The sequence below is a fragment of the Corvus hawaiiensis genome, chromosome 12 (genome assembly GCF_020740725.1).
Source record: "Corvus hawaiiensis isolate bCorHaw1 chromosome 12, bCorHaw1.pri.cur, whole genome shotgun sequence".
Taxonomy (NCBI): domain Eukaryota; kingdom Metazoa; phylum Chordata; class Aves; order Passeriformes; family Corvidae; genus Corvus; species Corvus hawaiiensis.
Window position 1 is genome coordinate 223,336 of NC_063224.1, and position 26,686 is coordinate 250,021.

Consider the following 26,686-nt stretch of genomic DNA (forward strand, 5'->3'; position numbering starts at 1 on the left):
CTGCTTTTAACTGAGTATGCTAAGGTCTGTTTTAAAGGGACTATAAAGAAAAACAGTGGCTCTGTGCTTCTCTTGCACGGTACAACTCCCACTTCTGTATGTCAGCTTGCCTGCCTTAAGTTTGCATAAACACGTTGAAAGAAAGATACCTTGCTTTCAGTGAACTTACTGCCATGATGGCAGTGCTGCATACTCAGCATGGATTTTGTCATTCAACAACAAGATCCCTAGTAATAAGACTATTATTTCCATAATACAACAGCCCGCCCTTTTCAGGGATTAGGGGTTTAGCTCTAGGAATACAGATATCCATATTGCTAAGGTAGCGAGTGTTCTGTAGATGTGTGTTAAAGGGACTGCAGTTTACACATGAAAGAGGATATTCAGAAAGAGGTATATGTAGGCATTCCATTCCTCCCCAAATCTGGTAGCAAGTTTTTCTCCTTGTCTTCTGGAACACTGTCAAAAACAGGTGAAAACAAGTCTGTTGTTCAGCTTTGAACTATATATTCTCATTGGAGATGGGATGGTATCTCCAATGGAGACAGTGGAGAATGGCACAGTCCATTAAACATATTTTTTGGTGCTCTAAGACAAGAAATACTCTCACCAAATATTTCAATAGGATATCTTCCTGATCTTCTCTTGGCTTCTTCAATCCACTCCCATAAACCTATCTTCCCAGTTTCGGTATTTATGCCAATGGAATCTGTGTCCTTACCTTGTCTTTAAGATCTTAATCTTAGCATGAATTCTTCTGTCACGCCTGTGGACTTTGGGAATTCCCAGGGAAACAGCTGTTCTTGGGTTTGAAAGCTAGAAGACAGAATTATTTCAGCTAAACAATAAATGGATTCACATAATCCCAGAAATGGTTTCCCACATGAAAACCCAGGAGTTTTTCTTTTCAACAATAGCGGGTTTATTCCATTTTCCCATTATACAATAAGTGAACACAAACATTTCCCTAGCTTTGCCACCAAGGCTGTATACTGAGGCACATGAATGGTGCAAAAGGAAAACTGGACTTGAGAACTCAACCATTCAAAAAAAACCCCAAAAAACCCCAAACCCAACATCTTTCCAGAAACCAAAAGTCTGGTCATCCTCGCGTCTTTTCTGGCACTACGTATCCTTCATGGCAGCATGACAAATAGTGTTCTATTTATTCAGCTTCTTTTTATGTTTCCTCTTCCTTTGCAGTGCAACTGCTCCATGTGGTTTTCCTAGTCTTCAGCTGTGGTCTGTGAGGGGTTTGAGCTTCTGCTGTCTGGTCCTACTCCTTTGGCATTCTGTATGCTCCAACCTAAACATAATTAATTTGGAAAACAAACTTGCATTACTTTAGCCTCCATTGTGGCTGAATCTCCAGGGGTCTTGGAGAGTGACCCTGTGCTGCTGAGAGCTCTCCTGAATGTCGTCAGGGTTCTTGTACTACTTGTCCTTGCATCCATGCACATCAATGCACACACTCTTACACTTCTATGCCTGCACCTCTGTCCTCTTCTGCTCTAGCGAACAGTTCTGCACTCTGCAGCCTTCAGAGGGTAGGTGTAGAGACCAGCTTTTCTGCCTTCAAAATTTGATACTCAGAGGAGTTCTGGGCAAACAAAAGATCCAAAGACATATTTTTCTGTTCTTCTTCAGACTGAACAAGCCGGTAGCCCAGCAAATCCATTGCATCTTTGCACACATTTTGCACTTTTTCTATTTTCTGGAAGGGAAGTGTCTTTCTCCAGGCCTGGGATACTCTCAGCGCATCTCTTGACCCAATATCAAAGGCCTGTGCTCCATGACCCTTCCCATGGGTGATGTTGTGGACCCACTTCCGAAGCTCTGGTGTGAAATGGAGTTCTGCAAACCTGTACATCTGGGCAGCCCTTGCTAGTGGGTCTCTGACAATGTCTTCATAGCGAACCAGCAGATACCGGTCTTTCAGGAAGGTGGGAACGGCCTGACTTCCTGCCTTGTATATCTCAACATGGCTTTTGCAGATTACTTGCATTGTGTTGTAGGGCCCCATTTCTCCCTTTGTCTTCTGAGACCCCACAACAATGTTACTGTCACGTTTCAGGTCTGCCATTGTATTCTCTCGGGACCTGAACACAGCCCGAGGATCACGTACCAAGTGAATGATTTTGAGGTTCAGGGATGGATCAGTGAGAAGGGGATAGAGAACTTTCAGGTCAAAGAACCGAACTTCCTTGATGGCAACATGGCTGTAGGTTTTACAAGCTTCCTCCACCTTGCTGAATGGGTACTTGCCACAGATTGTTTTGCAATTGCCTGCTGTGATAATGTCACTGCGACTGAATGAGTCACAGGCAGGGGGGGAGCACAAGGCTCGGCTTGTCTCCCACTGAAATAAATCAGACTTTTTCTTCTGGCTAGACATGTAAGCATCAAACACGGACATGTCACACAGAAAGACCGACCTGACTAAGTCCCGCACTGCCATGTGTAAAACTTTGGCATTGTTCTGGTACATCTTAACCCAAACGTGCCATGCAGGTTCCATCAGGTAGAAGACACTGGGGTGCTGGCTGAAGATTTGTCCAGTGAAGGAAGATCCTGACCGCCAGGAGGAGAGAATGAGGATGTGGACAGGAGAAGGTCTTTCTTTCATGTGGGCATTGTTGCTGCAGGGTATGAAGTGGATCAAAAGGAAGGACAGAACTACCAGAATCAGGAGCACCTGCACTCTTCTAGACTTCACCATGATTGCAAGGGACCTGCAGAGACAGAGAAGTTCAGCATCACAAGATGATGAAAAAGGCAGGGTGTGGTGCATCAGGCTCCTGTGCATCTTTTTGCAGGCACGGGGTTTTGGAAAGCTGCCACACTACTAGTGACACTGTGGCAACCACAGCACAAGGAGTCTTTGCAAAGGATGTAAGTACTGCAGGACTGAAGGTTTTCTGCAACAAAACCACTGTTTGTCAGTAAGGTGTTCTAATGTAGTCTTAGAAGATACTGAAAAGCTTGTCTGCACTTTCATCAAAGTTTAAGAGCTAGTTGAGTGCACTGAAGTAAGTGTGTACACACAAACGTGTGCTTCATGTACATAATCCCTGCAAATGATCCTGGCAATTTTTATGAAGGAAAGATGTAAAACCTCGCTTTTTGTGGAGAATTCAACAGTTCCACATTGTTAAACACCTACTCTGTCTGACCAATATTTACAATTATTTTTATGCCAAAATGCTGTAAACATACAATGTAGGTTTCCATTTGTTTTGATTATACTCCTTTTGAAATTTCAGGAAACATTTATTGTCACCACTGGAAAAACTTCACATACCAAAGGAAGAAGCTTGGCACTGTAATAAATCCAAGCACAGTATCTCCTCCACAGACAAAGCTTTGTAGGCAATTTTGCTAGAAAGACCTACAAGGGTTTATCTTTTCCATCTTCGTGTAGGCAGGCTTAACTGCTTACCTGCCCTACTAATCCCCTTCTTAGCCTAATTCCTTTTTAAAGACCATCACCTGCTATCCCTCCCTCCAACCCCACTTATCCTGTAGGTCTTTTATGAGAAGAGGTACAATAGAATGTGCTAGTTGAACTCAAAGGTCTGCTCAAAGCTGGCTCCTTATTTCATACACTAAACCTCTCTTCTGCCTGTGCAGGATGACTGAATTATTGGAAAATGTCTAATAATTTTCATGCCACTGGGGACACAGCATGAAAATGCCACAGGGACAATTTGTAGCCTGAATACCAGCTGGCACAGGAATCTGCAGGAAGTACACCATTGAAGATGGGATCTGAGGCAGAAAGAATTAATTAATTTCTTTTAAAGTACATAAAAGCACACTTTGCCAATTACTCCTGTCTTGTGCGCACTCCTTCTGTCCCCCAGCGGTGCCTGACTGTGCCTCAAATACAGGTTGGGTGTCCACAGCATGGGCCACCCCTGGGGACAGGCTCCTTGGGCAGCACTGAAGCCCAGGCAGCACGGAGTGCTCCCCATCACCATCTGCCGAGTTGGCAGTTTAGCTGTGCCACAGTGGAGACAGACCTCTCTTGCCAGTGCAGATGCTTTGTATTTTCCAAGGTGAACTAAAATTGAAAAACTTTTCTGGTTCCTAGTCATGGTCAGTCCCAGGGAAATCCACAGCAAGACAGGACAGAGAGAGCAGGGCCTTTAGGGCAAGATGTTAATCCTGGACAGAGCAGCATCTGAGCCCAGGCCCTTACAGCTGTGTACACTGCTTTTGTGCGGTCCACAATTGCACGAGACTCAGGCAGCCATGCCCATGCAGAGCAGCAGCCCCCCTGCTCAAGCAGCAGAGGTATAAAGGGACTCAACCGGCTGCAATGCAGACACTGCTTCCCTGCTACATGCTTGCCATGTCATCTGGGTCCACAGTAATTATGAATGTTCCCAAAGTTTCCCTAACCTCCTCCTTATGCCCCGCCTAAGTTTTCCTCTGCAGCAAAGCTTTCAGACTAATTTGCATGGGGGTGCCTCCTCCCATGATTTCAGTTCCTCTAGTACTGATGTTTTAGATTTTCAGGTACAGTCACTGCTGCAAACCAACTAGGAACAGTACTAATCTGTGCCTCCAACATATATGCATAAATTAGCTTGTTTATCTGAGCTACCTGCTGTGCATTTGTGTTGAGCTTAGGGTTTATAAGGCAGCAACTATAATTTCCCTGAGTGAGGCCAATACCCAGCCCAGTGGGTAAGCCTGGTTGTTGCCAATAGGTGCTACCACAATATGAATTTTACTTTAGTAATGTCTTGTAAGGATAGGGCTGTGCATTTAGTGAGGGACCACATCATTCTGATCTCCTGGATAAGAAGCTCTCTGATTTTTTTGGTTGGACAAATGGCCTGTAGTGTTTAGGTCCGACAAGGAGCTGAATGAGGCTGCTGTTTGGACCAACCCTAGGAAGAGCTGCAAACAAAGACTGTTGTAAAAGTAAGTGATATATCAGCTTCCTCCTTGCAAATGAATACAAGCAGTGTTTACCAAAAGTCCTGGCTTCCAAATGAACTTTGATGATATCACTTCTATCTGGCACCATTAATATTGTTATTCTAGCTCCTGACAGAGTTCCTGGAATATAGCCAGAAGCTATAAATTGAGAAGAAAACTCTTGTTGAGCAGACATGAACAATGGCATGAAGACAGATACCCAGGCAGATTTAAAACCACTGAAATAGTTGTTTCTTTGGAAACCTACATGTAAGTTGCCTGAGTAGGACAATGGAATCAGGTATTTTTCAGGAAACAAAAGTAAATTTTTATCTTGAATCAAATCAGGGTAGGATAGCTGGATGTTTTAGACATTTCACAGAGTGACCTGCTTTTGATAGAAATGACCTCATGTGAGACCAAAGTTTCAACAGCTTCTTCACTCTTATATAAGAAACAGTGATAATTGTTGCCCTCACAAGTCTGTTCCACAGAGAGTAGAAGGACTGAAATGAGCTGTGTGCCTGATGAAGTGGAATAAAAGAGCAGCATCATACTATACTATCATACATTCCCTAATATGAGAGAAATACTAATTATATAACCTTATTTTTCACCACCGTATTTCCCAATCATGGGAGCTGGGATGTTTCTAAACTAAGGTCTCAAGTTTAACCACATTTGCTCTACAACAAACATCCAGAGTCACTAGTGACTGAGTTAATTTCATATAGCAAAAGTGAAAATACGAAGCCCTCACAGAGCTGCCAAGTAAAGGTCAGCCCAGAATGATTGAGACAATCTCAGCTGCAGAACAAGAAAAGTACACTGTTACTGTGTGCTAACAGAGATGAACCAAGATTTGGCTGAGAGCAGAAAGAACTGGAAGAATCTCAGGGCACAAAGGATGCAATATAGAAACTACTGAAAGATACAACAATCCAGTGTCACCATGTTAGAGTCTCCCACAGCAAATACTGCCCAATCAGCAGCTAGTCCCAAAAAAAAAAACCCCAAAAAACCCTCCCCAAAAAACCAACCAGAGACTTACACTTTTCCAGAAACACACAGGGACTTTGGAAAAGCATTACAGAAAGCAGCAGGAAGCCCAAGGGAAATGTACCCATGAAACACACTCAGCATTGGGCACCATATCACCAGATTACAGGTTTACTGAACTTGTGCACGTCTCTGGCAGGTGTGAGACAGTTACAGCCCAGAAACACCTTGTGCTGTGCAAACTAATGTTGAGTGCTCTGCCAGTCTGAGGGAGTTCTCCAGACCTGTACAGGTTCCCCATTGCTGTAATGGCAGCAGTATAGCAAAGAGGATCTGGCACCAGAGAAGCCCCAGTCACTGCTCTTTGATGGCACTGATGGTTGCTCATAGTTTTTTCAAATGCTGCTTCAATTTGGCCTGGTCAGTTTCTGCAGAATTAGGAGTCATCTGCCCATTCAGAGGTGAGCAGCTGGCATGACTGTCACTAGTGGGAAAAGCTGAGCAGGGGCACTGACAAGACAGTCTGGAGAAGCAGGAACTACCCTCTAGCCAGACCCTCAGCTTCTGTCTGAAGAAAATTGTCACAATTTGCTGGCATCAAGAGCATCCACACTAGATACCAAGAAATGGTTGAAAATCTCACCTTAACAAGTCCTCTTGAAGCACCACCAGACCTGATTGTTGCCCTCACACACATTCACTGCTGTGGTACACACACCTCCATGCAGTCACACGAACAACTGTGCATTCACAAACTGGTGCTCTGCCTTCATGCTGGGGTCTCATATACACAAGTACTTAGGTCCTACCTACACCTGTGCCTGCCCCTTCCTGTCCTCTTCGTGTACATCCCAGCTCTAGGACTGACTGCTCTACACTGCCCGCCTACTTTGACCAGCCTAAAACTAGAAAACTCCACCCTGCACTAAGCAAAAAGCATGGGAATGGCAGTTTCTTGCAGGGGTGCAAATGACCAGGTGCTGCTAGTAAAGGAGCAAGGCCAGAAAGTTCATGAAGGAATCTGAGAAATACTTTTAACTCCTGTTGCAAGACCCAAAAGAGACTGCTGCCTGTAAAAGCAGGAACAGGGATGTCTGTAGAGTGTCAGAGCAAAGGACAAACAAGTTGCAAGGAGGACCAGCTTGCCCACCATGAGTGCAGAGATAGAGCATATTTTCCTACTATTGTTCTGGCTGCTTGTCGTGTTGTCAGCAGATGCAGATTCCCATGAAATCTTTTTGACTCTTCTTTGTCTGTACCTTGTTTGAATTAAACATCTAGGGGGCTGGGAAAGAAAACGGTGTGAAAGGACAAGCTGTGAAAGGAGCAGTTGAACTTGGCCTGTTAATGATTCACAAGGGTGCTGGAGCTGCAATGGGACTGTGCCAGGTAAGGTAGTGAAACAGGGCAGCACTGGGCTCAAGAGAAGTACTTCCACACAGAGACAGTTGCTTTGGGTCATTCCTATTCCAGATCTTAGAGAGTCTGTCACACAGTCTGGAGAGATAGAGACCTCTTAATGGTGCCCTCTGTTCCCGAGGAACTCACTGCTGCTCTCAGGGCAAGTGGAGTATAGGAGATAGCTAAAGAAAAAATCTGGGCGAGGCTGGTCCTTCCAGCAGGAGGGACAATCTGAATGGGGGAGGTCATGTTCCCTTTCACTTGCTGCATTGCAAACACAGATGGTCAAGCCCTGGTAACCCTGGGCTGGGAAACAAGGTGAGAAGTTGGCAGTGATCCAGGTAGGGCCCTGTAGAGAACTGTGCAATGTTCAGTGCAACCTGGACTTCTGGTATGTGTTGCCATGCCCTGCACTGACACACAGGATTTACCTGTATGTCATTAGGTGTTAGAAAACCTTTGTAAAGGCCACACCACTTGAGTGGCTCTTTCTGAAGCATTATTCCTCCCTGGCCAACAGTTGCATGAACAGAGATGCATCAAAACTTATGTTACAGCTGTATGTAGTTTGCCCAAGATATGCCAATCCTTTGGCATCAATATGTAGGCTTTATGAAAGCACTGAATACTACTGTGCAGTCATCTTTTCAAAGGCTTGAGCAGATTAAAAAAAAAAAGCATTTATTCAACTTTTGAATTAATTTCCCTGGTCAGCTTCTGCCTTATTTACGTACATAGGCAGTCTAAAACCGGAAACCAGCACAGGAACTGAAGCTTGGAGCAGAACAGCTAGTTTAGAGCTGAGAGAAACAATAGCAACAAGCAGACCTGAAGCATGCATAGCCCATGCAATGCACTGGCGTGCAGAAGACCCTGTGCTAGCACCAACTACTTCTGTTCAGGCATCCAGGAAATAAGTAATTAGGACTTACTGACAACACCTCTTTGCTTTGGCAAAGCTTCAGGGAACACTGACCCAAGACAAATAAGGAAACTAAAGACAATACATAACAAAGCAAAGGGCTGGTATAGATCTGGGCTCCCAGCACTGTAAGCGCCCATGCCAGACAGCCAAACCATGAGGAAGATCCCAGTGTTTCTGCCCCTCGGGAGGCTCTCCCAGTGCTGGGGACAGAGGCTGAAGGCTAGCGTAGAGCCTACAACCTCAACCTTGTTCTGACCAGTTGTTAAGCTTAGCTAGCTTGGTAGGTGCCTTCTAGCTACTGGAACCCTGCTGAGGATGTGTCTTGTGTGGCTGTCCCGTCAATAGCATGACTTTGACCATGCTAAGCCTTCCTTCTCCTGCAGAGCTCCTCTACGCTCTCACACTCTGGTTTACAAAATCCCTCACAGTCACCTCAAGTAAGTACTGTCTCCCAGCCCATTGCTGCCACCTCCTCTTACATTCACGGTCTCTCCCTGGCCATTTCTCATGCTTGTGGAAACCTCTATGTGCCTCTGGTGGGTAATGCCATCAGAGGAGGTCAGCTCCTTTGGCTGCTGACAGAGCAGCACATCCTGGGAGAACAAGGTTATGTTCTAGGCCTCACATACAAAGCCTTTCACAGACACCTTCCCTTGGGGTTCCACTGCCATGCAATGCTCAAGTCTTACCTGAGCTCCCGGAGAGGCTGGGCTCTGGTTTACCAGGGCCTCCACCATCATCCCCCAGACTGCTTCCTTGAAACCATCCTGGGTCCAGATCAGTGAAAACCACATCTTCCCACTGCAGGTGTACAGCATGGCTACATGCTGTACCTGACAGTAGAGAGCAAGCCAGTATAGACAGGCTCTTGCAACCAAAGGCCATGGCCCCAAGGCAGGAAGACTGCCAGGGACCCCTCTGGTAGACAGACCTACTGAAGGCAGGCGGGGCTACTGGAAGAGGGAGTGGGTGAGGCCAAAGCCAGGAACTGGGCTGCATCCAGGTTCCTAAAGCACCTGGGGGAGCTGATGGTCTCACTGCTGGCAGGTGCAATTTAGCCCAGCTTGCCTGCAGTGCTGGTTTCCCTGTCAGGGTTGAACCTACTGCCAGCTCCTTTGGAAGCTGAGGACTAGTACACTTCACCTGCATTGCCCATAAGGTGAGAAGTTCCTTCCTTTCCCAAAAAGAGCACTAGGCATGAGGTTGCCTCCTTGCCTAGGTCCCCATATCTGAGGTAGATCACCCTAATCCTAAATATGGCCAGTCCAGACATCACAGAAAAGAGCAGAAGCACACTGCAAGCCTGTGCCAGAGTATACCACTGTTGCTCCCCAGCTAAGACAGGGAGGATGGCTGTGGATCCGTGTGTGAGCTGGCATAGGCAGGATGCAGGAACAACCGCAAAACCACAGATGAAATGCAGAGCAGAGTAAATTTATTTCCATTACTTCACCAACCAGGGGATCCTCAAAGCAGGACCCAGGCAGAGGCACACAAACATGGATGTTCCAGCGCTGTGGAGCCTGGTCCATGCTCAAGGATCACCAAACCTGATGTTTTCACATGTATATCAGGGATTAGTACAGGCATAGTTTACCCCTGAGATTTGATCTTTACCGCAGCAGAGCAGAATATCAAGCATTTTCAATGGGGTTGTCCTAAGTCTAGCACAGGTCTGTGTTATCTAAACACAGATGTACCACTTATCAAACATACAAGACTAAACAACAATTAGTATAATATATGTGTTTTTCTACACTTCACCTGCAAGGCACTTGAGCGTGTTTACAATCCTCCTTGCCAATCTTCCCTTATTTTCCCCACAATCAGTTATAAGGGCGCTGGGGCAGTCCTGCTACAGCTCTGCAGAACTTGTCTGAGCATCCCTGAAGAGCAGCTTCAGACCCGTGTCTTGACTTCTTCCTTGGTCTCAGTGCTGAAGGGGTTTTCTTTGGCACAAAGTACCTCCAAAGTCCAGCTTAGGCTAGTTTGTATGGCTGGCAGAGTGCTCTAGCCTACACCCACACTATGACGCAAAGCATCTGTGAGTATAATACCTGAAAAATGTAACCAGCATATTTGTGGTTTAATGCTAGTTTGCTATTGCATCAAGGAAAACCTAGGTGTGGTCAAAAGGCAGTGTTATGTTTACCAAAGGTGACAATGGAGGATATGGTTTTGAGAAATCTAAATATCCTGAGATTTATGAAGTATCTATATGCCTCTGTCTCTGGCTCTCTCAGCCTTCCCAGTCAAATGCTGCTGGGTTAAAAAGAAACAGGATTGTGTTAACTATTGCAGAATATTTGCATGTTAACAGACATCTCTGAGGGGACTCGGAAAGGGGTTCCTGAAGGAAGAGCGATCTCAAAGGAGCAGCTTTCTCTAAAACCGGGATCTGTTTATTAGTAATGGGGATTAAAGCCACAGAACCTAAGGTACATGGAGAAGAGTTGAAGGAAGCAGATGGAACTTGAAAGCTGATGTAGGTTCAAGATGGCATAACAATGCAGCAACATCATGTTGTAAAGGTCTCCTGGCCCAACTGACCCTTCATGCACCACCCAGCTTGTTACTTATCAATGTTTTGTCTTAAGCAGCTCAGGTTATTCAGCCCTGTTTGAAGGTCTAATGGCATGAAATCTCTGAAGCTGTGTACCATTCACCCATAGCCCCAGCTTCCTCTCTTTTTGTTCTGGGATTGCTTTCTTTGAAAGGAAAAGACACAGCATGGACACTCAGCTGACATATCAAAAACCTTTTCATACACTGCTATCTTTCCCATTTAGACATCTCCCCTCTAATGGAGTACTGGTACCCAGATTTTGTATTGGGCAAGGTAAGGGGAGACAATGAGACAGCTACAGAACCTGGCAGGACTGGCAGTGTGTAATCTAGAGCTAGCTCACTTTTCCTGCCATTGGGGAGGCAGGATTGACCTGTGAATCCCAATTCTGTGCGAGGACAGGTGAACAGAGCTGAAGGTGGCAAAATGAGGCACTCCACAAATTGCCCCTCTGTCAGTTCCAGCAATGGCTCCCGAGCAGCTCACCAGAACACGTGTTGCAATGGGCATTATCATCTAGTCGTTACATCCTCCCATTTCCACTGAATGAATAGACAACAGGCCAGTAATTCCTTATTACTTTATGGAGCTGATGTATTCAGTAATCAGTAACCCTGGTACTGCTGGCATGTCACAAACACCACATATAGTATGAGCCATGGGGTGCCACCCCATGATTCACCACTACAGCAGGAAATGTGTGGCTGCCCCAGCCTTGAGTACTTAGGCATGGCTGGCTCCAGTCCTGAGGACAGTTACCTCCCTGCAGCAGCAAGCAGAGCACACACTGCTCTGTTGGGGTCCACAGTGCAGGAGGCTGTGAGGGCCAAGGAGAAGGTGCAGACAGGACTGTTCTGTGGGGAGTGGACAGGCTGCCACAGCAAGCTGCCAGCATCATCAGGGCAGCAGGGGCAGGCTCCAGTCTGTGCCAAGCTTGCAGGGCCCATCCTGCTCTCAGGGTTGGTGGGTTCCTTTGGGGGTCTGAATCACTCTCACCATATCCCTGCTGGCACACAGGATGGCCCTCGGCAGGTGGGGACATGCCTGGGGCACTGCAACACCATGGGGTGAACAAAGGTGACCCACACAGTGACCAAGCCCAACCTAGCACAACAGTAGGACAGTGCAGGACTGCCATGTCGGAATCTTTATTAATAAAAAAAGTTACAATAACTTACTCCCTTTATCACACAAAGGGCTCCGTATAAAGAGCTCTGGCCTCCTAAGGTAACACAGGGAAGTGAGAGGTGGGTGCTTTTCTCTTTTCCTCCAAGACAGCAGCCTTCTCCTGACCCCAAGGGGAAGTGTGGCCAGCACAGGAGCCACAGGCCAACAGAGCCTTTGCCACAGGGTCTGGCCCAGGGACAGCCTTCTGTCCCTGCCTGCAGCTGGTTCACAGGCAGCACAGACCAAGACAGGGCACAGATGCTGAGTCTACGGAGACATGGCAGACTGGAAGCAAGAGGATGTGGAAGCTGTAGTGGAGGAGAGAGAAGTGGCTTCTTCTTCCCATAATGCTAAGGAGTCTGTGGAGCACAAAAAGTGGAGCAGCAGGACAGTGGCTGCTTACAGGCAGGGAGAGGTGGGGCTGGCTGGAAGCAGCCTTGCCTGCCTGGCTGCTGCCTCATACGAGGTCTAGCCTGACAGAGGCAGGGGGCCAGCTGTAGCTACTTGTCACACTCCAGATCCTGGGCCCCCTCAGCACCCTGGTAGTGCATCTCACAGAACTCCTGAATGCGACTGCAGGCCTCCAAGATCATCTCCTCAGGCATGGTGACCACTACGCGGAAGAAGTTTGGGTACTCAAAGCACTGAAACGAGAAAAGATGAAGCTGGCAGATTACCTGGGATAGTGCCAGTTTTAGAGCCCTGCATTGGCACCATGAGCTGCATCAGCACATGAATATGGTCAGTGTAGAATAGGAGGGCTTGGTTCTCGCTCCCTTAGACTGTTTTTCCTGTTCCAAGCAAATCTCCCATCTCCATCTGTGTAGACATGATGCTGTGAGGGTGACAGGCCAGAGGACTTTTGTGCAAACTGTGCAGACCAGACTGTGCAGGGAATGGGCTGAAAGGAGTTAGAGAAGGAGAGGGCTGGAAAATATTTAAGGCCCTGTCCATATCCAGTGTTGGAAGTGAATGCAAGGCACAGATGTTCTCAGCTTTCCCTATGTCTGCAGGGGTGGGGGGCTGGAAAGAGACTGAGGAAAGGAACATAGGTGGGAGCAGTCCTCTGAGGGAGCACCTTCGGCAAGGAGGTGTGGGGGTATATGGAGTTCAGGGATACAGCTCTGCCAGCTTGAGAAATACTGGGCAAGCCTGGAGCTGGGAAGATCCTGGCAGCCTGACTGAGGGCTGTTAGTGAGCCAGAAACTGCCACACACAGCACTTGGAGCTGACAGCCAGCTCCTACACACTGTTACAGACCAAGGACACTTGCATACACAACTCCCAGCCTGTCCTCAGAGCTCAGGGATGCAAACCCCCACAGCTTCTCCCACCATGCTTTGGACTTGCAGCTCCTTGGGGCTCTCAGTGTTAGGCTCACCGTGGCTGGCAAGCAGAACACAGACTGCTCCGAGATGAGTCGCTCAGTGAACTCCACATCATTTTCAAACTCTGGGAAATGCTCCATCTCAATCTCAACCTGCAGCAGAGGGATGTAACATGGCAATTAAGGGCACCAAAGCTATCTACAGTGTCCTGGTTTACATACATGGCCCAACAACTTCCCAATCAAGTGCAGCTGTCTGCCCTCAATTTTTGCTCATGACTTGGGCTACCTGGGACGCAAGACAGAAACATATAAATGAAAACTGGGCTTCTCAAAAAGCCTTCATTAACTACCTAAAGCTGGAATTTCAGATAAATGCAGCTTCAGTAAAAAATCACCTGATAGCAAAGACACAGTAACCAATCAGAAGTGAAAAGAAATAAATAAGACATTGAGACAGAGCTTGGTAGAGAACTCAATATGCATTAATAATTCTGTCATGCAAGAAAAGAACTAATGTTTTGGATTAAAATAAAAAGAAATATAGCAAGGTCTAGAATATAATGAACAAAATAAATCCTTGTAGGATGATATAATTGGTAAAATGACATGAAAATGCTAAAATCTTCAATAAGTATTTCTTTTCCATATTTGGAAAGAAGGCGGCTGTCCATCTCTCGAATACAGGGCTATTCTGGCCATTTGTTTATAGAATCCTAGAATGGTTTTGGATTGGAAGGGACCTTAAAGCTCATTTAGTTCCAATGCCTACACTATGGGCAGGGCTGCCACCCACTAGATCAGCTTGTTCAGGGCCCCATCCAGACTGACTTTTATAACCAAAGATGATTTCAAACATCTCATGAAAATATTCTTAAACAGATAATTTGAGAGATAATTTGCATACAGAAGTTCTGAAGAGCTAGTAGAAAACAAAAATAACCACATGATTTAATTTGAAATAGATGGTCAGCTACTGCAGAAATACAGTAAGTGTGAAAGAATCTTAGAGCTGTGCCTCTACATAAAAAGCATAAGCAAAATGACCTGTATAGCTCTGGGTAAAACTGGAAACAGGGTCAAGCGATAAGGATTTATCTATAGAAATGAGTGAGACAGATACTGCAGTATTCTCCAGTTCTGGAGTCCACATTTTAAGAGTGAATGAAAAACTGGAGACATTAGGGTCAATAAAACAATAAAACAGAACAATAAAAAAGGAAAACCAGAAAAATTTAAAATGTGTTAAAGTGTCATAAATGTCTCAATTGAGCTTGATGAGATGAAAAAGGAAATTTCAGCACATTATAAACTTTAAAGCAAACAGGCACGGGAAAAGGCAGAAGAAGAGGCGACACCACAGGCAGAAGATAGGCATGCTGGTATGAAGAAGGCTGCATCTTCTACGGGAGGTATGATAATCTGCCTCGTTGTATAGGGGCTTCCCGTTGCCAGCTGGCTTCATATCCGGGTAAAACAGCCTTGTCTTGCAAAGTACATGGAGTTCTGTGCAGGAGCAAGTGGGTGAAGTGTACCAGCCTCTGGTCTGTGAGCAGTGAACATGTCCTGGCCTTCTAAAGTGACCAAGGGATGCATTTACCACACCGGACAATATGAAAATGCACAGTAACAGAGACCTGGTGACAAGTACCAATCTGAAACACCGACCAGCTCTGGCAACCAGACCTAGTGTGAGTGTTGGTGATCCTCACTTACCATGAGGTACATGGCTCCGGCAGGCCTGACAGGCTGAAGGCCAGGGATAGCTGATAACGCAGCGTAACAAAGGTCAGCATTGGACTGAAAAGCAACAAGGAGAAATTTCAAAACAAGAGAAATTCCAGGAAGCAGCTCAACAAATGGAAGCCAAACTCTGGACTGGGACTATGAACAGGTTTGCCTACTGCAAATAAAGGGACAACAAATGCAAACAGCATGGGAGATCATGGCCTTGCGTACAGCAGGTGTTACTGAGCTGAACTCAGCAAGTCAATGCCAAACTCCATCCCCTGGGTCAGCAGCTCCAGCTGCAAAGCTAGGCTGCCTGAAACTTATCACAGCCAGTATTTCTGCCCGTTACAATGTCTCCTGCTGGAATTTGATTTGTTGGGCCATCCTAATCACAGCCAAAACTGCATCTCCAAGTGGGGGGGAGGAGGGGAATGGTGACGAACTAGAGAGAAAGGACTCCCTCCAACAGACCTTCTTGGTCTGTTACAGCCTGTTTACCTTGAGGATGCTTAGGGTGTTGTGGTAGAACTCAGGTGGTGTTCGGTGCAAGATACGCTCCAGTGCTCCTTGGACAATTGTACACGGTCCTAGGATCCTTTGACTCAGTCTTAAAAGGCCATCCCTGATCTGAGAAAACATCATATTTGCCGCTTAGATAGTGTTTCCCTAAAGGAAAGGAACAGCTCCAAGGCCCACTTCCTGTATTTCTACAGCTGTTCACACCCCTCTCTTCAGTGAGCATACAGAGGACTAAAGAACATTTGTTTGACTATGTGCCAGGCTTAGAAGACCATTTACAGTGTCGTTCTCTGTTCCTCTGTTGCAGATTGAAATGCCAACAGAGACAACTTTGGAGCTTCCCAATCTGACTCAAACCAGGGTGGAATACAGATAACACAAATAAAGCCAGAGCTGTTCCAAATACAACTTTGCATTTCCCTTAGGTTTGTGCCCACAATCCACACTTTCAAAGCCAGGTAAGGACAATCAACATTAGCTTTTCTGCTCACTCATTTGGTCCTCTCTTCTCCCTCCTCCTCTGCAGAGAGCCTTCTAGGTGGAAAGGTCACTGCAGTAGATGGTTGTCCTTGTAACACAGCTGAAAAATAGCCAGATAAAGTACTGGCAGCACTGCAAGGTGCTTTGTTCTACTTTTAAGAGAAACCATGTAAGAGCACATAGACACCACACATGGACTCCACATGCCGGATAAGCCATGCTATACTTTCAGTGCACACTGGAGCTATTTGAGAAGTTAGAAGCGCAGAAAAAAGGACGAGGCATACATTAATGAGCAGCAGAGACACGGAGTTACAGTGTAGATGTGGGTAGAAGGCCATGTCTGGGAGCAGATGGAGTAAGGAAGGGACATGAAGAGCCTAGAGGCGCAGAAAAGCACATAAGCACAATTGGGTGACACCCACATGAGAACAAAAGAGCAGTACCTGCCTGTATCAGTTAAAGACCTGGTGATCCACATACTGAAGACTTTGCGTGTTTGTTGCCATGACAGCAACACTCAGCGGTTCTCACCTCATTACCAAAGATGTCTCTCCTGTCATGAATTAGGATCCAGCCCATCCGCCAGCCAGGGACTAGCCATCGCTTTGCCAAGCCACCACAGGACAAGATTGGCACATTTGTGCTGAGAGTTGCAATGGGTTCATACTTGCAGTCAGCAAACACCTATGACAGGAGACTGTGTTAGGGCTGTCTCTGCCTCTTACTGTGAGAACTGTGGGCATGTGCATGAGGCTTAAAAAGAAGGGATGCAGGGAAGTGATGGGAAATCAATGGTGAAAACTCACATCTTCAAAGTATGAACATGGTAAGTGCACTCACATAAAAGCAAGCCGTTTGGGAAGAGGAAGGGAGCTGGACAAGACAGGTTCCCCTAGAACTGGGCACCAAAGGAGTAGGAGCTCCAGGCATGGACCCAGGCACAGGGGAGTGGAGCTGTCCCTCAGCTCTAGAGACCTGGCTGCCATGGCCAAGGATTACGTGCATCAAAAAGGACAGGTAGCATTGGGAGTGCAAAGGACTGCAACTGACACTCACCATGTCTCCGTAGATCTCATCAGCCAGGATGGGCACACACTGTCTTGATGCCACTGTGGGAGAGAGGGCATTCAGCCTGGCCACCCTCCATCCTCCATGGGAACAGATTTGCCCTTTGCTGCAGGGCCTGGCAGGGCTCTGAAGGACTCTCTGTCTCAGGGCACAGGGTCCCTATCTTCCTACCTACAGACTGTTCATTTGGAGAGCCTGACCACTGGGGATCTCTGCCCTGACTCAGCCTAGTTCTGCTCCAATTGGTGGGAACTGGCAGCACAGCCCTCCCTGTCAGGACAGGGCTCAGGAAGCACAGGGCTCCTGTGAACACTCCCCCTGCAGAGCCAGAGGGGACAAATGAGCAGTCTAAGTCTTGCCCAGATAAGGCAACACCTTCACACTGAGCAAGCCCTCATTCCTGAGGTGGAGTCAGTCAGAAGCAAAGCCCTGGGCCATGGTGCTGCAGTGATTGAAACATGAGCGATGGGGACAGACACTAGACTGCAACCATGCCCCAGGCCCCAGAAACACACAGGCAGGCTCACCTGCCAGGATCTCCTGGAGGTGGCTCTTGCTGAACACGGAGCCACAGGGGTTCGATGGATTGTTCACAATGAGGCAAGCTGTCTTCTCATCCACCAAAGACTCCAAGTGTTCCAAATCAATTTCCCAGGCCTTCTCTGGCTAGTGAAGTGAAGAGAAGGGGAAGTAAGAGCTGAGGAACTGGACTTGCCACACAAGGTCAGGTGTGCCAGGGCACCCAGCATTACTCATGTCCCCTTCACCCACTTCCCAGGCAGGGCCAGCATAATTCTGAGAGGAGAAATGTCCGGGCTGCCCCTTCCAGGCCTGCCACCACTTACCAAGAGGTTATAGAGTTTGACCTCTATCCCCATAGACAATGCCAGAGTCTTGTAGAGGGAGAAGCCAGGCCGTGGCACCAGGATGTTCTGGCCTGGGTTGGCCAGCACTGCCAAGGCAAGCTCTATGGCCTGGCTGCAGCCACTTGTTAAGATGACATCCTGCAAAGAGCACAGACAGGTCAGTGGGAAGCACAGCCACTCTGAAGTACTCCAGACACACAGCAGTGACATAACATCCAGGCTCAGCTCTGCCAGGTAGAGCTTCTCAGCCAAAAAGACAGTGCCTGAGCCTGGCTGAAAGCAGAAAGACTTTAGCTGGTGGAAAGCGCAACCTCCTCCTGGGGAGGGTGGAGGTGAAGGGCTCAGGGAAGGGATGAGAGCAGTAGGAGGCCACCTTGGGACAAGGTGATTTGGATAGCCTTTAGTTCTGTAACTGGGCAGGGAGGGAGAGCTGGGGTAGGGCCCCCATGCCCCATGGTCTGCAGGCAGCAGCACCCTGTCTGCACTGCAGTGGGAGCACCTTGGCTGTGCACCAGTACCTGGGCCTTCAGTGGTGCCTCTGGGCAGTTGTAGTATGCAGCCACAGCTTCCCGGCAGGATTGGTAGCCTGAGGAAAGAGGAATCAAACATGGAAGGGAGGTTTTTACAGATTCTTTCCTTCTTCTTAACAGTACTGTTTCTTTCTTCTTACCAGTACAAGGCTCACAGCTGCTGCCCAGCCAGGGAAAGCCCATTTGGTGGTGTCCCAGGGTGGCAGAGACTTTCCTGCCTCAGGCCAAGCACCATGCAGCCCCAAGGTTGGGCCAGGATAGCCAAGAGCAGGGACAAACTTTGGGCAGGGAGGCAAGCTCTGGCCCCAGCATGTCCTAGGGACAGAACTGACAGGAGCAGAATGGAAGGTAGCCCGGGAGTTTTCTGAGCCAGAAGGAAGCCAAGTGTGATGACATGGCTTTCACTGTTTAGTGATGGCACTGGGGCAGCCCTCCCTGTCACCACATGGAGGGTCCCATGATGCAGGTGTGATCTATGCTCTGTGCACGCTTTTGGCACTAACTGCAAACAAGGCTCATGGTGTCAGTGAAGTCAGGGAGTCCAAGGGGAGTCCTGGCTAAGGCAGAACTGAAAGGAGCTTGGCTATAACCCACAGCAGGGACACACAGTCCCAAGCCCTTCTGGGTTCTTGATACCCTGTCTGCACCAATGGCTGGGGCAGCAAACAGTTTCTGCAGGAGCTCTGGGTCTCACACAGCCCATGCAGGAAAGAGCACACAGGTGTATCTGGGGGATACACATACTTGTGTATTCATGTGACTATTGGTGAGGACAGCTGTAGGATACTAATGGAAAGATGTCTGTTGGCTCCGTATACCTGCTGTGGGGTAGGAGCTGGCACATGCCTTCATCCAACTCTCATAGGATGAGCTTTGTCAACTTACCAACAGATGGTGCATAACCATTGTACTGTCCTGAGTCCAAAACCTCCTTCACAGCCCGTGTGACCTCATCATTTGTGGGAAGGTTTCCAAAGGCCGTCGGGTCTCCTTTTCAAAGATTGAAAAAATAGTAAAGTTCTCACTGATCTGTGACAGGCACAGAGCTGTGTGGTTGTCTGACCTACCCCTTGGTGTTCGCACAAACTTTGTGCTTCAGAGCCCTGCAATCTGCCAGCCACACAGTTTGACCCGAATACCTGGTGGCTTCAGCCACAGGACTATGCTCACCTAAGGACAAGGAGATCATGGCTTTCTTTGGGTTGGGTTCCACCTTCATGCTGTCTACGATGGCTCGGATGGGATTGAAAGTCTTCTTTGACATTTCGGAAGCCCTGACAGCCCATCTTGGCTTCCGACCCTTCGCCTTCCCTGGTGATATGGTGTTCCCAGTGCTCTTGAGATGAACATCCAGCATAGGGGCATGATCTCCATGGCCATTCACTTGGATCAGGTACGAGTCCATCCTGAGAGCTGTCAGTGCAAAGTGAATTTCCTGGGCTTAGTTAACACATGTGAAACAAGGAATCTGTCCACTTGGGGATGCAGCCCATAAGTAAAACTTCTGAAAGCTGTAGACCCTACCTACTCCCTATGGACAAAGCAGTAGCAGCAAGTAGGGCTGTATTTGGTGCCAGGATGTAGTGAAACCCCAAGCATAAGTAAGAGAGCAATACAGTGGGAAAGATAAAAGCAATTATCTGTGTTAGCTCCACCATTGCCTAGCATGGACCTGCTGCAGTGAGAAGGAGAAAGCCCCGCTAAAGCCAGCAGCCAAGAATTAGCAGCATGTTGTAGTCACTGCTTGACTGCAGATTCAGTATTCCACTGACAGAAGGACTTTACCCCCACAGCTAACAACTTGCACACCTCAACCTGAAAACACAAGGGCCGGCCCACTATGTGTGTCCATATCTAGAATGTTCCTCTAGTCTACAGACAGAAATGCAGCACTATAAATCAAATACCAGATGCCAAAAAGGTAGCTCTTCTTCAGTGTTATCAGGATGCACTGGGCAGCAGCAGGATAGAGGTTAGACACTTACTTCTGTCGGCAGAGAACAGCCCAGCCCAGAAAGCCTAGAGCAAAAGGCAGTGCTTAGGAAATGGAACAAGGCTGGTACGGCCAAGAGGGAAATCCAAGAGGCAGCACCTGCCCCAAGCAAAGCGCCTGTAGTCCCACCTGAAGCTGAGTAACAAGCAAGGCATAGCAGAGGAACAGCTGCCTTCAAGACCCAAAAATGGACACAAAAGTGACTTACACATCCCAGCATGTTATACCCAGAACATCAGCTAAACCAGGCAGGAAGAGTCTAACTTACAAACTGCTGATGACTCAGGGCTTTCCACCTGCAGGTTAGAGATAGGGCACAGAGCAGGCAGACCTCCTGAGACATAAAGTCCGTTCTTGCTGATACTGGCACGCTACCTTGTAATCCTGCCACAAACTGCTTATGCCTTCTATTCTATCCTATTTCTCTGCTCCACTGAAAAGCAATTCAGTGAACAGTGGCCCTTTCCTGATGGTAGTTACATAGCCCCAGACTCGCAGATACAGCACAGCTTCCCCTTCCTTGCCACACAGACTGAGCCAGAAGGGCTGTAGTGTCGCCTAGTTCAGGCAGGATTTGCTATCCGAACAAATTTCTCACTGTTTCAGTGAAGTATGCACCTAGAGATGCCCCATACTGTTGCAGTTACTCTACCAGCTGTGCCTTATTAGGCCATTTATAGCAACTCAGGCTGATCCAACAGGGTCACAAAGCAAGACTTCAGCTTTTCTGCTGAAGCCTTCTGGGTTTCCTTTCTACCAGAAGAAAGTCAGTTGAAGAAATATACAGCAGGGTTGCACAAAAAACTGAGCCTAGAAATGAGCCGTGTATCTCAATTCAACAGCCAGGCTGTGTCCCAAATACACAGTCTATTCTAGCAGAGCCCTTACACCACCCTGCAACATGGTTCTCCTGAAACCTGGAGCTGCAGACACAGGCACAATACATACCTTCAATGCAGGCAGCCAGGGAAGAACTCCCTACTACCCCCCTGAAAGAAGAAAGGCACCAGAGCACAGCACTTTACCTTCTACAGCACAGACAGGGAGACACAAACAAGCCTGGGGGTCCAGTCCCTAGTTTTCATTCGGGACAAATCCCCTTGAGAGGAAAGTCCTGTGAATTCTTGCCCATGAAATAATCCCCAAAACTGGGCGTTGAGACTGAATCATTTAGCCATTGGCTCGTAGAGAGGGTTGCTCTCCCCACCCAAAAATGACCTCTCCTCCCCTTTGCAACTGTAGTCACTTCAAACACTTGGAACATGGCTGTGCATTAACTCTTTCTGGGAGCAGCCTAAGGACACAGCTTGGCTTCCTGGAGTGCCTGGGCTGCCATTCTTTGCCACCACTTTCCTCAGTCTGCAAACACTGCTGGGGGCAAATCTGCAGAGTCCAGGTATTCCAGCACTAGCACCTTGCAATTCACTGAGAGTGGACTGATGGACTGTAAAGCCTGAGGAAGCCATCGGTCTCTCCTGATCTCAGAGATTCTGGGATCCCAGTGCACCAGCTGACAAACAGCAGTTCGTGGCTTCATTACAACTGGGAGGCATCTTGCTCCAAAAGCTAAAGGGAGGAAAGCACTTCCCTAGCCAGTGTTTTGGAGGCACCAGGACCTGAAGGATTAAAGGAAGCTCAAGTTGTCATTGGTTTGGAGAGTTTTTCTGCCTTTCCCTTTTCTTTATTTTTTTGGGTTGCTGCAAGACCCAAGTGAACTCATAATTCTGGCAGCCAGCAGAAACTATGCAATTCTTCCCTCTCTGATGGTTCTGCAAACCATAGATGATACCATTCCCAGAAGGCCCTTTTTTGCTAAGTGATGTGAACCTATGCCTTCCTGCCTCATAATGCCTGCATGGCTAGGATAAATGAGAGGCATATGCATTCTTCCTGCCTTCCAAGGGCTGCTCCAAGTCTTCCTTTATTGCCATAGCAGCAAAGGGCCAGAGACGGAAGAGTTCCTCAGAGACAAGAGGGACTTGCCAATCTTTGAGCAAACAGACTGCTGATGCCTTCACTGCAGAGGCCAGTGGTCACCGTGACTTTTACCTGTTTATACCTGGACCTCAGTTGGAGGAGGAAGGACCTTGCATTCAACTCATGCTCACTACACAAACAGCAGTAAGGCTGTACCTCCCCAGGTGCAAAGAGTGACCCCTTCCCTCAGTGCTGTGGGTGGGGTGACACTGCTGGGGAGCCATGACCTGCTGTTGATCCCAGTACTGCAGTGGGCACTCCTGAGGCCACAATGGGGGCCGAGGATTCAGGGCTGGAGGGAGGTTGGGAGGTGTGGAGTGCAGCCAGAAGGTCTAGCCAGGATCCTCAACCCCAGACTGGAGGGCAGACTTCTCATTGCAACCACCCTCAAGCCTATGGACAAGGAATAGCACCTTTCAAAACCCTTTCACAGAGAAACATCTTGTATTGAAGTTGTTTGGACTGCTTTCTGCTGACGACTGCAGAGTTTCTCTCTTCTTTTGACTGAAACCTGACATGAGTAACCTTCGGAAGTTTATGCAGGCCCTCTCCAAGCACCTACAGGTTTTTTTCTCACTTCCCCCAGCTGGCCTCATCTCTTGCCATGCTGCAGCCCTGGCAGGGTTAAACATGGCATTTGGAGGCCTCAAGGACGATGCTGCATGTTCTGCCTAGCAACAACCCCCAAACTGACGCAACTGGAGCTCTACCCGTCACACTGCACACAGCAGTGGGGTTCAGCGCAGGGCACAGTGGAAGGCTGCTGCCAAGAGGGGGGAATATGTGGCTCTGAAGACTTAGGAAGGCTCAGTTACATAAGGCTGGGAACCTGATGAGAAGCAGGGTGAAGACAGCAGTGTACAACGGCATCAGTGAGTTTCTCCTGTTATTACAATGCCCTTCTCCTCTCACTGCATGACTCCAGTCCTCCAGATGCTCTCACGTGGGGTATGCAGCCCCTATCCTCCCACTCCTCATTGTGCACAGGGCCTCCTAGGACCAAAGCATGAACTCACAATTCAGCACTTTGTATTCTAGAAATATGGCCAAGCCATCCTTCTATGGTGCGGTGGAAGAGGCAGCCACACCCTGCAGGATGCATTTCTGCCAGCAAGGCTGCTGTCTCTCTGGACCATCAGGCCCTATGCTCCCCACTAGCACCTCACTCCACTGACTTGCCTCCGCCCTCTGTAGATTGCTCCTCTGTCTCAGCAGGTCAACCCCACATACCTCTTCAGCTCCCTCTTTCTTGTGTAGCTTGAGCAATTGATTTTTATCTCTTCCCAGTGGAAGGAGAAACTAGTGTTTTATGGTACCACCCTTCTCTGGTACCAGGTCTCCCAGAGTCCCACTCCTGTGAGCAGAGGCGAAGCCAGTAAGAGCAAGCAGTTTGGCTTCCAGACTGAGCTGCAGTCACAAAGCAGGACTGACAAACAGCTGCCTGAGGGGAGCACAGGCTCAAGCATCACTACACTGACAAACCTGTCTCTGTCAGGCTGCAGGTAGGTCATACACAAGGATAGTTTTGCAAATTCAGGGTGCACTACTGCAGGGACAGACACCCAACTAGTACTCTGCACAAAAATCCACCAGGGTCAGTAACAAATCACTTCACTAGTTACCTCCTTATATTTTGCTTTTATTTCCAGCAATTTATGTCTGCTCCTTTCAGACACTGGTACAGCGCCAACCAGTTCAGGGTTTGTGTGTATCCTAATCTCTGTTTGGTCCCTGCATTCCTACTTGAATCAGTTTTTAGTAACCAATGATATGATTTTTTCCTTACCCCCTTTTTTTTTTAATCAATTTATTATTAAGGTCTCAGATAAGCAAACAGCAATAAAGCCTCCATATCTCTCATGAATGTTGTGTTTGTTTATTGATTCTGACAGCATCATTATAACACTGCAGCAGGTTTTCTGACAAGGCACAAACCTTGTCCCCGACAGGTCAGGTCACACAGGCACTCTGAAAATGCATATTTTCAGAGTTAAAGCTGTCTGACGGTGTAGGCAGGGCTGCTGTGCCAAACCTGCACATATCAGCATGAGTCTCTGATCAAGTGATGGTGATGCTTGTGCCTCCAGCCATCTTAATTGCTGAAATGGAGCATAGCACCTGTTACCTCTTCGCATAATCAGAGCACAAAAATCAGTTCCAAAAAAGCCCAGCTATGTTCTCCAAAGCTGTGCAAACACTGTGTTTAAGAGCCAGAAAGATGGCACAATCCACAAAGAGTGGCTCAAAGCCAATAACGAGGTAATTAAAAAGTTTACAGTAGCTACAGTTTATCTATCTGCCTGTATTCAGGATCAATTTTGATTTGATCTCCGAAAAAAATCTGAAATACACTGAAATCGCACAGTCTAGCTAGAGATGCCTATTCTGGAAAAGCATCCTGTGTATCGCAAGTGGCTTGCAGGATGCTCTTGCCGCCTGTGTGAACTGCGCTTTGGAAAGCTGAGCACTGGCATCTAGGGGCTGTCTGGTGTCTGCATTTCTTTTGGAAGGGGAACAAGGTGGCTCCACAGTGTGCAAATGGAGGGCATTACAGGAGGGACAGGGACACTGCCCAGGCTCCTGGTAGAACTCTGCTCTGCAAGCCCTGGGCAGATTGAAAACAGCTGCATTAACACACCTTAACGAGCACTGTCTCCTACTATTTGCCATTTCCCTCCATCAAGAAAACCAGGGAATATAAAAAACAAGAGCTTTCATGATTATGGCTTCTTGTGTGCCTCCCACAACACCAGCACCCAAAAATGCACTGCAGCAACCTGATAGCAGCTGTGCTGGGCATGACAGACTGCACTCCGCAGCCACTGACCACTGTGGTGCTGGGAGGGGACAGAGTCCATCAGGTACAGGAGCCTTTGCTTGCTCAGCCTGGGCACTGAGTCCATTGCAAGCACGTTGAGAGACACAGAGTGCCTCCAGGTTTGTGGGGAGTTGGAAGCACCAGTGAGCTACAGGCCCAACAGCCACAATTAAAGACTTGCAACTCCTGTTACAGATGCTGAGAGGAATGTTCCACAAACTGTGAATGTTACTGGTTCCTGAGTACAGTGAAAGACATCTTGTCCAGACTTGTGTCTGTTTACATCCAGGTAAATATTATCCAGGTAAGTGCATATCCTGTGTTTGACTTATGACTTCAGAGACTTGAGCGGTTGCATGATATGTCATGGCAGCTGTCCTCCAATGGCCTTGGAGCCACTGGGACAGTGACCAGCCAATGGGGGTGGGGTGGAAAGGGGCACAGTGGCTTTGTGGGGTGAGATGACACTGTGAGCTTGCAGCGGGTGGCGTGGGCAGCACCAGCACTTCCTTGTCACAAGAACACAGACAGGCCAGCCTTCTCATGACTGAATTAGAGCCCCATTGATGAAAACCTACCATCTGCCTGACTAATCCACTCCTGTAACAACTGCTCATCTCCTTATAAAATAGTGGAGTTGGAGTGTGTGTGAGAAACATTGAGGGCGCCTAAAGTACATCCCTTTTGCTTCAAGCTAACCTTTCTTTTTCCTGACCATGCCAACAACAGATAAAGTGAACAAAATATTTCCCTGCTTTTGACAGCAGTTTTTTACAAGTTTGCAAGTTGTTTAGACATCTCTCTATTAACAAGGTTGCAAGTTGTTAAGAGACACTTGTTATTTCAAATGAGATTTCTGTGATCAACCTTTTTCTCATAGGCTGTATTTCTAGAGATTTCTTTTGCTTTCTTCTGAATCCCCTCCAGCCGATCCACTTGCCTCTGGAAACACAGTGTGCAAGACTGAGGCCAAGCCAGTGGTGAAGCAGGGGCAGAAGAATTTCTTCACGCATCCAACATGTGACACTCCTGTTCATATACCCTAGAAATGTTAGTTTTTTCGCAACAGGATGACATAGTGGACTTGAGTTCAGTTTGTCATTCACAATAACCTCCAGTTCTTTTCTACAGTACTGCTCTATCGTCATCATGCTGCACTCATTGTCCCTGTGATTATTTATTTATGTGGGACGGTCAATAAATCTGGTTGTGGTGTTCAGCAGTGATTGTGCTACAGCTCCCAGTTGCCTCAAGCTGGAGAATATGAGGCAGTTCATGACTTGCTCCTACCACTTTACCCTCCAAGTTCCCAGGGAGGGCACTGAACCAGGTCAGAGCACTTGGTCCATGGCAAGCCAAACCAGGCCCTTGTCTCCCTTAGTGCAGC

The 26,686-nt window shown here is 47.7% G+C and overlaps 2 protein-coding genes across 3 annotated transcripts; both read right to left on the reverse strand.

Moving 5' to 3' along the window:
• Positions 1–271: 271 nt before the first annotated feature.
• LOC125331953 (carbohydrate sulfotransferase 4-like) lies at positions 272–9,119 on the reverse strand. Of its 2 annotated transcripts, none has more exons than XM_048316416.1 (2): positions 8,944–9,119; positions 272–2,732 (listed from the first exon to the last, which is right to left on the reverse strand). In XM_048316416.1, the coding sequence occupies exon 2, from the start codon at positions 2,717–2,719 to the stop codon at positions 1,541–1,543; it is 1,179 nt and encodes a 392-aa protein (XP_048172373.1). In that variant the 5' UTR covers positions 2,720–2,732; positions 8,944–9,119; the 3' UTR covers positions 272–1,540. The 2 variants fall into 2 exon arrangements, with proteins under 2 accessions (XP_048172373.1, XP_048172372.1); XM_048316415.1 differs by lacking the exon at positions 8,944–9,119 and adding an exon at positions 6,572–6,690.
• Positions 9,120–11,952: 2,833 nt separating this feature from the next.
• TAT (tyrosine aminotransferase) lies at positions 11,953–21,637 on the reverse strand. Its single transcript, XM_048316414.1, has 12 exons — positions 21,530–21,637; positions 19,682–19,924; positions 19,397–19,501; positions 18,500–18,567; positions 17,961–18,119; positions 17,643–17,781; positions 17,104–17,156; positions 16,579–16,731; positions 15,544–15,672; positions 15,031–15,114; positions 13,369–13,467; positions 11,953–12,631 (listed from the first exon to the last, which is right to left on the reverse strand). Exons 2-12 carry the CDS (start codon positions 19,914–19,916, stop codon positions 12,488–12,490), a joined length of 1,368 nt encoding a protein of 455 aa, XP_048172371.1. The 5' UTR covers positions 19,917–19,924; positions 21,530–21,637; the 3' UTR covers positions 11,953–12,487.
• Between the last annotated feature and the right edge of the window lie 5,049 nt (positions 21,638–26,686).